This window comes from Dipodomys spectabilis, unplaced genomic scaffold, assembly GCF_019054845.1.
Source record: "Dipodomys spectabilis isolate Male_0828 unplaced genomic scaffold, ASM1905484v1 ptg000277l, whole genome shotgun sequence".
Classification (NCBI taxonomy): Eukaryota; Metazoa; Chordata; class Mammalia; order Rodentia; family Heteromyidae; genus Dipodomys; species Dipodomys spectabilis.
The window spans coordinates 516,104-533,003 of NW_024870954.1; the positions used below are offsets into that span (position 1 = coordinate 516,104).

A 16,900-nucleotide genomic window follows, 5' to 3' on the forward strand; every position below is an offset into this window, starting at 1 on the left:
TGTATAACAAAGAAATCATAATGAATTATTGAAGATAAATACCCCTTAAGCATTTTGTAGGCAGAGACAAGAATCTGTTTGCTACCATTGTTTCTCCTTCAGCCAGAAGGAGCTGTGAGTTTATGGTGTTGATCTAAGCAAACTAGTTCTTCACTATGGCTAATTTCCCATCTTTTGTCAGTATCCAGCCCTTATTTTAGACCACTGGAGTCTGCATGATATAGGAAAGTACAATTTTACCTCAGATAGGCTTCCATTTAATTTGTAGTAAGAAAATAAAAAGGGTACTGTTGCCAAGAGTCTGTGACTTGCCTATCTACTCAGGAGGCTGAGATCTGAGGATCACCAGTCCAGGCAGAAAAGTTCATGAGACTTTTTTTTTTTTTTGAATGGGTCGTAGGGCTTGAACTCTGGGCTTGGGCACTGTTCCGGTGCTCTTCAGCTCAATGTGAGCACTCTACCACTTGAGCCACAGTGCCACTTGCGGTTTTCTAATGGCTTATTGGAGATAAGAGTCTGACGGACTTTCCTGCCTGGGCTGGCTTTGAACCTCGATCCTCAGATCTCAGCATCCTGAGTAGCTAGGATTATAGGTGTGGGCCACTGGCGCCTGGCTTATGAGACTTTTATCTCCAATAAACTACTGAAAAATGTGGAAGTGGAGCAGTGGCTCTAATGAGCAAAAGAAGCTTAGGGGATAGCTCCCAGGCTGAGTTCAAGTCCCATGAACTGCACAAAAGAAAAAGAAGGGGGGGGGGTCAGTGGAGTTACTATACTTATGATCAAAGATGAGAACTTATATTGGTGTTATTTCATGTTCCCTTGTGAAAGTTCTCCTCTCTGAAAAGAGATTTTTGAAAATGTTTCCTGTTACAAGAGCCTTAAAAATGAATTTTTCAGAAATGTTGTGCTATACATTCTTTTTGGTGTGTCAGGTAACACCATTTCAGGAACAACTCTACAGAACACTGACACAATCCACTGAGAAAATTATAACCTTGGGGGTTTTTAGAGAGATTAATGACTTTATTTACGATGTGAACAATTGGTTACCTGCTCTTTAAACACTAGAAATAGATAAAAACAATCCTTTGTGTATTCTTTGCACCATGCCAAGTAGTAATTTGAACATAATATGAGGATCTATTCCAGGGTTTGCAGATGATATGAGGATCTATTCCAGGGTTTGCAGATGTTTTTAAAGAAGCTAGGTTCTTTACAACCTTTAATGTGGAGTCCTGTTTTCTTTATAGAACTATCTGAACAAAACATCCCAGCATCTTAGAAAAATAGCTTTTTTTTTGTCAGTCATGGGGCTTGAACTCTGGTACTTGAACTCTGGGTACTGTCTTTGAGCTCTTTCTCTCAAGGCTAGCGCCCTACCACTTTGAAGCCACAGCGCCATTTCCAGTTTTCTGGTGGTTAATTGGAGATAAAAGTCTCATGGACTTTTCTGCCTGGTCTGGCTTTGAATTGTGGTCCTCAGATCTCAGCCTCCTGAGTAGGATTACAGATAGGAACCACCAGTGATCAGTGAAATATTAATTTTAATATTAATTAATTAATCTCAAGATTCTTGTCCCTGTTCTTGTACGTTCTGTGGGTGCTGACTCAAGTCTCTGGAAGAGATAGGAGCAGGGCAGATTGCAATCAAGGTCTTGAAGGGAAACAGTTTGGGAAATGGTAGTGAACTTTTCGTATGCCTGGGCATTTTCCAGAAGATTACACACCAGGACACAGTATGGCCACCAGCACAGCCATGAGGAAGCCGGGCCTAGCTGTGTGTGTGTGTGTGTGTGTGTGTGTGTGTGTGTGTGTGTGCGCGCACGCGTGCGTGTGCGCGTGCTTGTAAACTTGTAGGTAAATATGTACGCAAGTGTATTTATTATTCAAGGGAGAACTCAAATAGTGTAATTCCTTAGACAGGCAAAGCCGATGCCCAAAAAAAACCCCAGCACTGGGAAATGGGTACTTGCAAGGCAGAGGTGGGGCTGAGGGGAAGGTGGAGAGAATCCAGTTCATAAATTGCTTTGTTAAATGGTAACTCCTTTGTATAACTACTTAAAGATAACAAAGAAGTGTAAGTGTGAAAAGATGACACAGCTGAATGTTGTCGCCACCATTTTCTCCTCCTGTGCTCAGCAGCCGAGCACAGACAGCAGAGCTGTCTACAGAGTAGCAGATGCCGTCAAGGTACTCCTGGCTTGAGGCTTTCAGATGTTAACAATCTTTCCCTTGAAAGTTTTGTCCAGTGTCTTTGTGTGTGTGTGTGTGTGTGTGCGCGCGCGCGCGTGCGTGTGTGCCTGCACATGCATGTGTGCTTGCACTTGGGTGTGTGCCTGCGCATGCCTGTTCAAATACTAGGGCTTAAACTCAGGACCTTAGTGCTGTCCCTTAGCTTTTTCACTCAAGTGGCACTTTATTACCTGAGCCACGGCTCCACCTCTGACCTTTTGCTGATTAATTCTACAGAAGAGTCTCACAGACTTCCTGCTTCCATCCTCCAGTATGAACCTCCTGAATAGCTAGGATTACAGGCTTGAGCCATTTATGCCTGATTACCTTGTATATTGTGAGCCAGCATTTTCTAAGCAGTTTTAACTTTTTGTAAATTTTCTTCATGCAGAATTTAAAACTAATTTGTTTGTAGATAAAACAGTACAAAGCATTTTAAGTATTTAAAAGTCTTGAGTTCATTTTTAGTCTCCCCAGACTTGGCTCAAGCCTAAAGTGTGCTGTGTGCTTCCAGGCACAGATGTATACCAGTGTTTACAGGTTTCCTGATGTATAACTAATAAAGAATAACACCTCACCTTTACAATGACAATAGAAATTAAATTTAAAAAGTAAATGGTTGGATATTAAACTAAAAAAAGAATAAGCTCAGGTTTTCTTAGAACTCCTGGTTTTTTTGTGTTCATTTGTTTATCCTGTTGATTTTAAAACAAGGAGAAAAACTATGGGCTATCAGAGACCTTCTTCCAGTGCAGGACCGCTGGTGTGCTCAGGAGGAGGCACTCATAGCTCTGCCCTTAAGAAGTGTGGTGTGGTTGGGTGGGTGGGTCAGTGAGCTCAGCTTGTGGCTCTTGTGACCCCTAGCTGTGGTAGATGATTGACATTCCCTCCATCCGATCACGGTCAGAGATTGTGAAAAAATTGTTCTCGAGCATCCAGTAATTGCTTCAAGCACTATTTGCAGTTTTGTTTTGATGTAGTGACTGAAGGTCTTCAGGATGGAGTCAAACTCAAATCTTTCTTGGAATTAAGAATATGAGTAAACAAAAAAAATTTTTGGAGGTGCTAGAGTTTTGAACTTGGCGTTCTATCACTTGAGCTGTGCTCCCAGCTCTTTTTGCTTTAGTTACGTTTTCTGTAGGGTCTTGCATTTTTGCCTGGGCTAGCCTGGACTACTGTCCTATTTCTACTTCCCTCAGAGCAGGAATGATGAGCAATGCCCCCATACTAGCTACTGATTGAGAAGGGACCTTGCTTTTTGTTTGGGCTGGCCTCAAATTGTGATTCTACCTTCCAGGTAGCTGGGATTATAGATGTGCACCATCATACCTAGTTAAATAAAATAAGTAAATAGGATTGACTTGCTAAAGTGGTCCCATACATCCATCCCAGGGGACCACCATCCCAGAGGCAGGCAGGCACAGGAGATTGATCAACTGTTATAAGGCTCATCAGAGGAGCCATATCCCCCACCCCCTGCCCCCCCACCAAAGGGAACACATGGCTTCAGCACCACCTGGGTAGCAGGAGGTCTGAGGGAAGGAAGTGAGGTAGAGGGAGCCTGGGTGGATCTGGGCGAAGAGAGGGAGGGGCCAGCTGTATGGTGGGAACTCCAGGGATGGGAGGGGCTGAGGACCAAAGGTGAGCAAAATGCTAACAAAGTGATCATTCACATATCATTGATTTTTAATTAAAGGTATTAAGGTATCAGTACTTCAATCATAATAGAAGTAGACGTGGTTATCATTGTGTGACTTTGCCAGATGTTATCTCTCTAAATCTAGTGTCTGTTGTTTTTTTTTGTCGGTTGTGGGGCTTGAACTCTGGGCTTGGGCGCTATCCCTCAGCTCTTCAGCTCAAGGAAAGTGCTCTATCGCTTGAGCCACAGCACCACTTCTGGTTTTTTTTTTTCTAGTGGTTTATTGGAGATAAAAGTCTCATGGACTTTACTGCCTAGGCTGGCTTAGAACAGTGATACTCAGATCTCAGCCTCCTGAGTAGCTAGGATTACAGGCATGAGCCACCAGCGCCCAGCTGTATCTAATATATTAATACCTAATAAATATCTAAATAAATACTTCTACATTGTTTATTAATGTAGGTTTACTTTTTAAAAAGGAGTGAGCAGGGCTGGGAAGGTGGCTCAGCGGTAGAGTGCTTGCCTTGCATCCATGAGGCCCTGGGTTTGATTCCTCAGCACCACATAAGTAGAAAAAATGCAGAAAGTGGCGCCGTGGTCAAGTGGTAGAGTACTCCTCTTGAGCTGAAGAGCTGAGGGACAGCACCCAGACCCAGAGTTCAGGCCCCCGAGACTGGCCCCCCTCCCCCTAAAAAAGGAGTAAGCAGTAGGATTAATTTGTGTTGCATACTTCAGCATTTCCTGTACACACTTGTGTGTGTGTGTGTGTTGGGGGGGGCGGTACTGGGGCTTTGAACCCAAGGACTTGTAGTTGCTATACAGCCTCTCTACCACTGGAACAATCTCCCAATCTGTTTGCTTTAGTTATTTCTCAGATGGGCTCTCAGGTTTTTTGCCCAGGGCTGGCTTCAGACCAGCGTCTGCCTCTTTGAAAGGCTGGAATTATAGGTACACACAGAGCACTTCCTACTTTCCCGAAAAATAGCTGCTGTACTGATTATAGTTGTTACTATCAAGCTATGGTGTGGAATTTACAAACCATTCTATACAAGATCTTGATATACAATGATTGGTATACAATGACATACATCACATTCTATACAATGATCTTCAGAGAGCAGTACTGTGTTTTTTTTGTTGACTGTGGGGCTTGAACTCTGGGCTTGGGCGCTGTCCCTGCGCTCTTCAGCTCAAGGCGAGTACTCTACCACTTGAGCTACAGCGCCACTTCCAGTTTTCTGGTGGTTTATTGGAGATAAGAGTCTCATGGATTTTCCTGCCTGGGCTGGCTTTGAATCGTGATCCTCAGATCTCAGCCTTATGAGTAACTAGGATGACAGGCGTGAACCACCGGCGCCTGGCCAAGAGCAGTATTGTTTGAAGAAAGTCATTCCTGTTATCTAACTTCAGTTTTATTCCAAATTGTATTGTTAACTTTTAGAGATGGGAAAATATTTACCCAGAAATTAAAAATTGACCATTTTACACATTTGTTTTATCCTTTTTGTTTTAGCCAGGTGTAACAGGAAGGACTAGAGTCCCCTGGGTCTGGATTTCATTTTTCCTAGTCTGTTAGAGCCATTGATCTTTCAAAGCCTTCTTGTGAACATTAAACAAGATATTGTATGTAGAGTTCCTGACTAAGTTAAATGTTCTGATTTTGTATATTTGGTTTAGTTTTTCTAAACATACAACTTTGGTAATACCATTAAAATTAGAATATCAAATAGACCTTTGTTCTTTCAAATGATAAGGGTGGTTTCAACTCTTAATAGAAACATGAATAACCTCACAATGATTATTTGTGGTTCACAGAGATAATAAATAGTAAACATGAAAGTTGATTATGTAATCGGAACTGTAAAGGAGCTTTCAGTAACTTTTTCTCACTTGGACAATATGATTTGAATGAAATAATATGGGTTCACCCATTCCTGGTTAACAATATGCTTCTCTTATCTAAGTATCTGTTTCTCTGATGTTTTTGCTACTTTAAATTCTGTTGTGTGCAACATGAGCAAATGTTTATGAATATGTATTAGTGAGAAGCAGATTTTACTTAGTGAACAGAATTTAAAATGTGGTAGCAGATATATTCTGTTCAAGTTTGATATATTCTAGTGAGAATATCTCTTGAGCATGTGCACTAACAGCTTGCAAATTAAACGCCACAGAGCCAGTGGATGGCTTGGGATGCTCCTGCAAATCGCCTCAGGAACAGGCCTCTTGTGTGCCTGGTTCTCTGTTAGTTCCAGAGAAAATCAGTCACTGCAGAGAATCACTTTGCATGCTAACCTCACATATTTCTTGCCAGTACCTTGGATGTTCCTGTGTGCCTTGTAGAATAAAGCCAGCCCTACTTAGCATGTCCATATCTCACTTGGAGTTTTCATATCCATTCCTCCATCTGTAGTTCAGCCACACTGAATTGTCTGTGGCTTAGCATGTTCTCAGAGGGGTAACAAAGTTCGACAGGAAATGTACTCATTACCTCACTTATGTAACCATAATCCCTCTATACATCACCTTTCCAGTAAATTAAAATTAATTTTTAAAAAGCCAAAAAAAAGAATTTTCTCAAATCTCACTTTGAACACCATAGTTCACCTCTTGGACACCAGATTGTGGAGCTGTATGGGTACCCTGCCCAGTTTTCTAGCGGAAACCAGTTCAGAGTCCAGTGACTCTCGCACTACCTGGGACTAGTTCAGACAGCACAGGTTTGCTAAGAGTGCCTCTCCTCCAGGTGACAATTCCTGTTATAGGTTGCCACCAGTGCTCCTGATGAACCAGTTACAAATGTGGTTTCTCATGCCCTCAACACTTACTGTTGAGGATATAGACAACCAGCCAGATGACTTGTCCATTGGGCAGGGCATGGGCAGGGTCACACAGTGTTGATACCCTTTTACAGACTCCTGATGTGCTCACTGCCCCATGGCCAACAGGCAAACTCTCCAAACCTGGTCCTTCCGCTTGGGTGGAGGCTTCGTTAAGTAGACATTGGTGATCATCTCATCCTCGGCTCCTGTCCTTTCCCCAGAGGTGGGAGGAGGGTGGCTGGCTGGAAGTTCAGTTCCTGCCCCCATCCTGAAGCTAGCCAGGAACCCAGCAGTACTCACCTGATTAGAACAAGAGATGGTCCTGTCACCTAGGAAATTCTGAGATTTAGGATCTTTGTATCAGAAATTCAGAGTCAAAGACTAATTTTAAGACAAAAGATTGTTCTAGCAACTGTATCCACAAGGGTTTTGGAAGCTGTAAAGAAGTATGGGAAGCTGGGCCTGGGCACTGGGGCTCCGTCCTTCCACCTCAACCCTCATGAGAGGCAGAGGTTGGGAGATGTGGTTCAAGGGCAGCCCAGGAAAGAAGGAGTTTGTGAGATTGCATCTCAACCCATGGCTGGGCGTGGAGGCACAAACCTGTTACTCCAATCCAGAATAGCACAATTGCTGAGCACAGCAGCACACAACTGTCATCCTCATTGACTTGGTGAAACACAGACATTAGAGTTGAAGCTCAGGCCGTAACACAAGACCCACTTCAAAAAGTAATGAAGGCAAAGAGAGAGAGGCTGGAGACATGGCTTACATGGTAGAGTACCTGCCTTGGAAGTATCCTGAGTTCAATCCCCAGTACCATACTCCCCATTCCCCCCAAACCCCCAAAAATGGCAGGACTGTTCGTGAACCTTCCAGGGGCAGGTACTGCTCCTCCCTCCCCACATGTGCCCTTTGGTTGGGACAGGAACAGACCCTAATTGCTGGATACATGGGTTCTTTAGGGAAGCAGCTAACGCATGCCAAACAAGGATGGCTCTGCGAAGGAAATGCATTGTCTGAGGCTTGAGCTCACAATCGTCAGAAGTTGTTCTTGTGCTGCCTTGAGTGGACAGGCACAGTGGTTCTAACCAGATGTGCTCTGGGGGGCCACCGTGGCATCAAGCATGACAGAGCCCCTGAAGTCAGTGTTGGAAGGGAGAAGCACTCAACTGCAGAGCACCCCGTGTGGTGACCCTCGCCCCAAAAAAGAAAGAATATAAAATGTGAAATTGTTAGGACCAGGTCAAAATTAAGAAGATAGGGTACTAGACCAAGGAAGAAGGAAATTTAACTAGGACACACAAGTCCCAGGTAACCTGAGGAACATAGGTACAGGCCCTGGGAATAGAACAAAACTGGTGTCGAAAACGAACTTCACAACGTTGGTGGGGGGGAGCGGGGAGGATTGGGTAGGAGGGCGGAGAGGGGGGAGGATGGGAAGGGGAAACAAAGGAGGAGGCTACAATGCTTGATAAGAAATGTACTCATGCCCCGCCGCGCGCCGCCCCTTCGTCTGGCCCCGCCGCCCGCCGCCCCTCGCTCCGACGCGGCAGCCTCGGCTCCCGGGCGCCAGGTCTGGGTCCTCCAGCGTCGCCGCGATGAAGAAGGTGGTTCAGCAGCTCCGGATGGAGGCCGGGCTCAACCGCGTGAAGGTTTCTCAGGCAGCTGCAGACTTGAAACAATTCTGTCTGCAGAATGCTCAACATGATCCACTGCTGACTGGAGTGTCTTCAAGTACAAATCCCTTCAGACCCCAGAAAGTCTGCTCCTTTTTGTAGTCCAGTAAATCTTTCAAAGGATCTCCAGACTATTTCCTATGAACCAGTGAATATTCAAGAGAGAGAAAGTTGAAGCCTGTACAGAACCTTCTCTGTAACACACGTGCCATAAAATACCAACTTCTACTTAATGTCAGTCCTTAACATCTACCTCTCTGAATTTTCATGAATTTCTATTTCACAAAGTTAACTGTTTTATATACACTGGCAATGGCATACAATAAAATACTTAATGTAAAGGTTAAAAAAAAAGTACTCATTATCTTGCCCATGTAATTGTAACCCCTCTGTACAGTATTTTCACAATAAAAAATAAAAATAAAAAAAAACCATGAAAATAAAAATAGAACAAAACTGGTCTGACAGTTACTGAAACTTGACCATTTGTATTAAGAATAGACCAAGCCTGGTGCTGGTGGCTCACTCCTGCCATCCTAGCTACTCAGAAGGCTGAGATCTGAGCATCATGGTTCAAAGCCAGCCTGGGCAAGAAAGTCCATGAAACTCTTATTTCCAATAAACCACACAGAAAACCGGAAGTGGTGCTGTGGCTCAAGTGGTAGAGCACTCGCCTTGAGCTGAAGAGCTCAGAGACAGCACCCAGCCCCAGAGTTCAAGCCCCACGACCGACCAAAAAAAAAAAAAAGGGCCAAATGTTAAATTTCAAAGATAAAGCCTTGAGTAAAGTAGAGAGTCAGGCATCAGGATGTTTGCAAGCTCAGCCATCTTACTTTGCTTTGATGACTTATTGCCTTGGTTACCGGAATTATAATCCCCATTTATTCTGCTTTTGTAACTTGTTTGTCACCTGTGAGTGGCCCCCATGGGCCTTGCCTTTAGGTTCCCTGAGCTATTTGACCTCACCGCTGTTCTTCACTGTCTTGGTATAGTGAGGGCTAGTCACCATGGCTATTATTGATTCCTAGCCTGATTGACTGAGTGTTGGTGATTCCTTTCTTTAGCTGATCGTGGGTTTGTGTCCCACCGGCCCCAGGGAGATTGGGATACTTCGCCTGTCCAGCCAGAAGGGCATTTGGTCAACACAGCTATGCTTTGTCCTTAAAACTTGACATAATCAAAATTTTTCTTTTTTTTTTCAAATTTTTCTTGCTAATAAAACGTGAAAACTTTTGTGTAATTATGTTCATACTGGAGCTTAAATTCAGGGCCTCAAGCTTGGTGCTTTACCACTTGAGCTATAGCTCCACTTCCAGCTTTTTGCTAGCTAATAATTGGTGATAGGAATCTCAGAGACATTCTAGACTTGACTAGCTTTCAACCATAATCCTCATCCTCTTTAGTTGCTAGGATTATAGGTGTGAGTCATCAGGGCCTGACTGGAATACTTTTGCTGTAGGAAAATCCTATTTCCAATAACTACCTCTTCTAGTGTAACTAAAGCCTGGTTTAATTTTGATAACTCAATTTTCACTTAATTTTGTTTATTTTGAAAAAAAATAGTACATCTGTGTCAAAAACATTTTCCTCCCTCTTTCCCTCCCTTCCTTCCTTGTTTATTTTGGAGAAGGGCTCCAGTAAGAAGCCCAGACAGGCCTGTAATTCACAACCTTTCTGCCCCAGCCTCCCAGTGCTTGGACTATGGGCATGTACCACCACATTCAGTATGTGGTATTTTCTTAATTTGAATCTTCAATTACAAGAGTAATTTATGCTTCTCAAAAGGAATTCAGAAGTATAGACATAGTGGAAAAAGTGAAGCCTTGTTCTTTTTGTTACTGGTTTCAGTATATATTCTTGTACTCTTGTGCACTTACAGACATGATAACTTATATGTGTATTTACATACATATATGTAGATTGTATGTGCAAACTATTTAAAGAATATATCATCTGTTCATCAGTTTTTATTTGTAGGGAAATTTGGCTCTATCTTACATTACCAGACATGGTACTTTCTCATGATTTTTGAAATCTTTTTTTTTTTGGTCAGTTGTGGGGCTTGAACTCTGGCCCTGGTCGCTGTCGCTGTCCCTGAGCTCTTCAGCTCTAGGCGAGCGCTCTACCAGTTGAGCCAATTCTGGTTTTCTGGTGGTTAATTGAAGATGAATTAACCATTTCATGGTTTTATGGACTTTCCTGCCCGGGCTGGCTTTGAACCACAATCCTCAGATCTCAGCCTTCTCAGTAGCTAGGATGACGGTGTGAGCCACCAGCACCTAGCTGAAGTTTTTTTAGAAAATAGTACATTTGATAGTATTTGGAAACAGGAATTTTATATAATATGGTGACTAAAACATTTAGGAATTATTACCATACTAGGTCAGGTAAGCTACAGATTTTGTGGGAAGTCTGGTGGAGAGAAGATGGAAGGCCTGTGACTTTAAGGGAGACAGGAGTTGAGGATTCTGACCCTGATTCACTCAGAATGTTGCCGTGACTGGTGCAGATTTATGGAGAGTTAAGGTACTGTGGGCACCGGAGCAGTTTGGCTCTAGTGGTGTCACAAACAGGAAGTTGCCTGGACCTGCATCAAGCTCTGGCTCTAGGTCAGTGCTGGCAGCGTGTGTTGGGAAGATGAGAGGTTGGTGGAGAAGCTCACGAGGGATCCCTGTCAGCCGTGCTGCTTTGGCTAGACTCCACAGGAATGTGACAGACATGACATTAGAGAGTAAGCTGGGGAAAATGTTAGCGCTCTGTGAAGATCAGCTTGAGGAAGTTGAACTATTCGATAAACAAGTAGGTGCTCGAGTCTTTGCGAAAGCAAATCGAAATGAAATTCTCATTTTCTAGAATTGTTTTGGCAGCTAAATTTAGTGTAGTTGGGAAGTCTGGAAAGGAGAGGTCTTGAAGGGAAGTTGATGTAGACAGACATCAAAGAAAGGCAAGAGCATTCAGATGTTAGGTAGATACTTCAGAGATGTTATTTAGTATTTGCTATGAAATTACAGAAGGAGCACATGAAGTTTTGGCTGTCACTAAATAGAAGGTGTATTTGTGTGTGTGTGTGTGTGTGTGTGTGTGTTCCTGTTGCCACCGTTGTTCATTGGGCTTAGAAGAAGGGGGGCAGTAAGGGAGACAGACAGCCTCTTAGTAAGTTGGGAGGGATCATGGCTGAATGTGTGGTGTAATACTTGGCCCACCCTTTGTTGACGTGACTTTTACGGTTGAGGTCATTTACAGTAATATAAAGAAATGTCATTGTACCAATTGCAGATGAATTTTAAAAAGTCTCACAAATCCTCCAGTTATACACCCCAAATTTCCTCCTGTTCCTTACAGGAGAATATAATATTCTTGGGTCAAAATTCGCCTCTCTGTGGTCTCAGAAGCACGTCCCCAGAATTGAATGATCATCTCCAGTTCTCTTTCCACGACCCTTGCCTTTTTTTGAGTATTGTCTTTTCCAGCTTGTAAGCCGTTGTTTTAGTTAGAAAAGGTTTTTACCCTTCAGTGTTTTGTTTTCGAGTGGATCCGAACTAACTTAATTTAGGAACATTTTATTTCAGCTCATTCTAGCCTACCTATGGTTCAAGCAAATTAAGTACGTCATGTGATGTGGTGTGGTACAACAGAATAATGCCTGCTTAGGCTTGCAGACAAAAGGGAACCCATGATACTACCAATGCCAAAGCAGCTGTGTGCTCCTCTGCTGAGGCTCAGGAGATAGAGTCACTGCAGGGCTTCTGTGAGCTGATGTGCTGTTACTTATGTCGGACTAAGGCCCCATTTTCTCAACCATGAGAGGTAGAACTGTTTCTCAGATGAGACTCCTTTTTGTTTTTTTTTTTTTGTTGGTCGTGGGGCTTGAACTCTGGGCCTGGGCGCTGTCCCTCAGCTCTTCAGCTCAAGGCAAGTGCTCTACCACTTGAGCCACAGTGCCACTTCTCGTTTTCTGAGTGGTTTATTGGAGATAAGAGTCCCATGGCCTTTGCTGCCCTGGCTGGCTTTCAACCGTGATCCTCAGATCTCAGCCTCCTGAGTAGCTAGGAGGACAGGGGTGAGCCACCGGTGCCCTGCGAGCCTTTTTTATAGACTCTCTCCCCCATGAAAATAAATTCTGCCTGTGAGCAAAATTAAGATGAATAGACTTTGCCAGAGAACCATGCAGACATACAGGTACAGAGAACAAAGAAAGGCTTATAGCTGGGAAATGGGGCTGGTAAGACTCCTTCTCACAAGGAAGAATGAGAAGTACCGCCTATGTCTAAGGTGACCTATATAACCTAGGAGGATTAGGAGGGGCTGGAAGGGGCTAGGAGGCGGAGACCTGGTATGGACGTGTGTGCCAGGAGCTTCATCATGTTGGACTAGGATTTATGGCTGCTGTCCAAATAGTAGATAAGGGTCCTGCAGCTGCCCAGGCCTGAAAATCACTTCAAGGGGCTCTAGTTGCCTTCTGTGGTGGCAGCTGCCCTAGAGAAGTGCCATCCCAAGGTAGAGGGGGCTGGAAGATGATTGCTTACTGCCTTTACTACAGGGGCCTGGTGTTGCCTAGGAAAGGGGCATGCTAAGCTGTGGAGAAGGGAAGGCATGGACTAAGCTATGGGAAGGGAGCTGCTTTCACTAACACTGCCTACCTTGGGTTTTCTGTATGGTCCAATTTAGCCTGCCTGGAGATGAGGTGAGGGTGTTGACTTGGGTTCTTTGTAGCTTAGGAAAATTATAGCCACCAAACCCTTCTCAGTCACCAGCACAAACTCCTGTCATCTGTTGTATCTCTACACCACAGTGTGTGCTCACAGCAGTGGTCTGCGTGCTCTTCTTTCTTTGAAAGCCCTCCTCTGCGGGTAGTTTTAATCTTAGCTCCAACAGAGAATTCCCCTCCCTACAATAGTTAGGTTTCTTTTAGCCTTTTAAATACTTCTTTAATCCACAGGTGCTGCTCATAGAAAATTAAAATTATAGCATGCAGTTGGGAAAGTGCGGGAGACTGAGTGGAAAAGAGCCTCATGATGGGGCGGAGGAGGAGAGCAGAAGAGAATGGTAGTGTGTTAAGACTGGATTTCTAGGGGCTGGGAAGGCGGCTCAGTGGTTGAGGGCTTGCCTTGCATGCCTGAGGCCCTGGGTTCAATTCCTCAGCACCACATAAGCAAAAAGAAAAAAAAAAAGACTGGATTTCTAGAACATAATGATGACATTGTTGATAATTCTTTTTAAAAGGAAGAGGTCCTTTTCGTGTATATTTCAGCTGCCTGGGGCTTTCCTTCTGGACCTTAGGAGGAAGAAAAGGCTCTGGAAGCTCTGAATTCCGGAATGTGCTGAGCCAGGTGCCCCACATTTTGGCTCCAGGGCATTAGAGCTGGGTGTTTTAAAAGAAACATGATGTAAACATAAGGCATACAATTAGAATACAAAATAGCCTGTGGGACATTTTATTTACAGTTGTCTGGCTTCAAGTCATGTATGTGCATTTTTTCTTTTAGGTTCATTTTCCAGACACTGAAAGAGCAGAATGGCTAAATAAGGTAAGATTAGAATATTACAAATACCATCTATCAGTGGGAATTAAGATGAGAAACCATCTTTGCCTATTTGGGGATTTCACTGTGGCACCCTTTGAGTTCTTTCAAATGCGAGAGAGGCTGACTTCTCAGCAGAAAACCCAATTGTAAGTGGTTTGTTACATTCCTTTCAAAGAGGAAGAGCTGTGTCATTAGGCTGAGAAAACATGGTGTGTTTGCATTGCGTCACCACTGGCTTGTGTCTTCCTTCCTGAGTGGAGCATGCTGAAGTCAATTTTACAGTGATCACAAGCAGAGCTAAGTAACTCAAAAAGCAGAACAACATACAATATTTTTATTAACGTTTCTTAATTGGTGTACTGGAATTGGGTCTGTTTACCTTGTGTATTGTGCATCTGTAGATCTATATAGTGAATACTAGATAGCACTTTGCAGAACTAGAAGTTTGTCGAAAAAATTTCAATATTAAGATATAGTTTTAAGATTTCTAGCAATGATAGGACACAAGAGCATATTGGCCAGTTTAGGAAATGGAATCTCTTAGATTCTTCTGCCCAGGCTGGCTTTGAACCAAAATCTTCCAGGTTTTAGCTTTCCCAATAGTGAGGATTATAGTCTTGAGCCACTGATGCCTGGTTGTTGTGGTAAGTTTAGGTTAAACTTTAAAGTATACATAACAAGAAGACCATTTCCCCCTTCTTTTCTGTAGAAATGGGTTTTTGTTTTTTTTTTCAGGTAAGGGGTAGTTTATTCAGTAGACCTGCTGGGACCAGGCAAGGTTGGCACTCCACGCAGCTGGGAAAGGCTTAGGAAAGAGAGAGAGGAAAGAGAGAGAAAAGAGCTTGAGAAGAGCTAGACAAGAGCAGAGAGAGAGGTAGCCGAGTAAGAACAGCAGCACTCACGTGGTATTCAGGTAAGGGGTAGGTTTATTCATCCTTCCGGCTGGCACCAGGTCATCTTGGTCCTCCATGTGGTGGGGAAAGGCCTGGGAAAGAGAGCTGGGAGAGCTGGGAAAGAGAGAGAGAAGAGCTAGAAAAGAACAGGGAGAGAGTAGAGAGAGTACAGAGAGCAGAGAGAGCTAGAAAAGAGCCAGAAATGGATTTTAATAAACTACAGAATTACAATTTTTCATTGTGACTCCAGTGTTACTTTGAATTACAGTGATCAACATGAGTTCTTTTTCCTTCCAGACTGTAAAACACATGTGGCCTTTTATTTGCCAATTTATAGAGAAGCTGTTTCGAGAAACCATAGAACCAGCTGTTCGGGGAGCAAATGCTCACCTCAGTACCTTCAGCTTTACAAAGGTGGACATGGGTTATCAGGTCAGTTACTTCTTGTGTCCTTACTTATGCATACAGTAGGGTTGCTTTGGAAATATAAAAACATCTTAAGCCACCCCAAATGCTGTGGAGGAAAGTGTTTACCAAGAAGAAACATACGTGTTTTGTGTATGGTTCCTTTAGGGTCTGCTCTGTATATCCTGGGCTGAATTTTCCTGCTTACAGGAAGTCTGCGTGTGCCCCACTCTGAGTGTGCTTTTGTGCTCAGTTCAACCTTCACATGTCTTTTTACTCCAGATCCTTCTGATAGAATTCAGTCTGACACATTTAAAGTGTGATCCAGTAGTTGCCAACAAAGTTAATTTATATTTACTCCTAAGATGTTATAAAGTGGGCTGGGGTGGTGGCTCAGTGGTAGAGCGCTTGCCTTGCATGCCTGAGGCCCTGAGTTCGACTCCTCAGTACCACATAAGCAAAAAGAAAAAAACCAGAAGTGGCGCTGTGGCTCAAGTGGTAGAGCGCTAGCCTTGAGCTGAAGAGCTGAGGGACAGAGCCCAGGCCCAGAGTTCAGGCTCCAGGACCAGACAAAAAAAAAAAAAAAGATGTTATAAAGTAATAGCTCATGGTACTGATCTTGATTGAAGGATCTTATTCATTACATAGATGGAAGGAGATTTTATTGATGGGACTGTATTATGAAAGGAAAGCAGTGTCATTTCTAATAACAGCCACCTGTTAGATTTAAGTGACTCCATCATGGCAGGCTCCTTTTTCTGAGTTACGTTTCTTTTGAGACAAGGCCTTGCTGTGCAGCCTTGGCTGGCCACAGACGTGCAGTGTGCCTGCTTCAGCCTCCCAAGTGCTGGGGTTTATATTAGCTCTCCTTTTATTTTTCAAGCCAGTTTTTATAAGGATTGTATGGTCTGCCCCAAGAATTAGCAACAGTTTACGATAACATGTTTTATATGCCTAATAAAAACTCAGAGTTTGGCTCTACATTAAACACATACACAGTTCGTACATCTCAGTGCACAAAGGAAACGTGGGCATCACCGTGCAGTAGGCAGGGTGGTAGCAGGAGTGGCTGAGGGAGTGTCTCTCGGGTGGCTCTGTGTTATGTTCATCCCATGCTCTCCAGACTGCTGGTCATCTTTCCCCATGAAAGCTGATCTTGTTCATACTGAGAATATTGTCTCTTGGTGCAGTTCTTCTAAGTACTGTGTTTCCCAGTGGAGGCTCATGGGGGCATTTCCCTGTATATCTAGCTGGTTCCTTTAGCTTTGAAGTCTCCACATTCTGGACATTCCTGAGGTGTGGCATCCTGTTCAGATGGCCAAGTACTTGGACAGGATGTTGTGTGACCATGTAAAGTAATGCTTACTTTACTTTCCATATCCAAAAGTGACAGCAGCAGTTGGGAATCACAACTCCAAGTTTAAATGCTATAAAGTACCTGTCACAAACTTTCTGGGCAGTATTGATGTTTTAGCTTCAGATAGCATTTTCTTTTCCTGCTTTACTCTCCCTTTTACATCCTTCAAAATGGTAAAAGTCTTTCTTTGCTGTGGAGCTGTACAAAAACTAAGGCTAAGTATAGCATGCAAATCATAGTTTGTTGTCCCTTAATGGAAAGAATGCTGATGTTTGTAGAGACAGAAAATTTTAACTGCAGCAGGGTTTATTTGGGGAAGAACGCAATGATATTCAGTTCTGTTGCATG

General features: G+C 43.5%; 2 protein-coding genes across 3 annotated transcripts in view; both read left to right on the forward strand.

Annotated features, from left to right (window-relative positions):
* Window positions 1-16,900, forward strand: part of Esyt2 (extended synaptotagmin 2) — a 96,372-nt gene that overhangs the window by 12,925 nt on the left and 66,547 nt on the right. For both annotated transcript variants that reach the window (XM_042701016.1, XM_042701015.1), the window contains exons 2-3: window positions 13,859-13,900; window positions 15,088-15,222. In XM_042701016.1, the coding sequence (XP_042556950.1) occupies window positions 13,859-13,900; window positions 15,088-15,222 (177 nt within the window). The remainder of the gene's footprint in view (window positions 1-13,858; window positions 13,901-15,087; window positions 15,223-16,900) is intronic.
* On the forward strand, window positions 8,175-8,474 carry LOC122126406 (guanine nucleotide-binding protein G(I)/G(S)/G(O) subunit gamma-5-like). The gene has a single exon (XM_042701009.1). The coding sequence runs from the start codon at window positions 8,175-8,177 to the stop codon at window positions 8,472-8,474; it is 300 nt and encodes a 99-aa protein (XP_042556943.1).

What these genes read in the sequence shown, in the direction of transcription:
- LOC122126406 (XM_042701009.1), top strand. Translation starts at nt 8,175, where the DNA reads ATGTACTCATGCCCCGCCGCGCGCCGCCCCTTCGTCTGGCCCCGCCGC.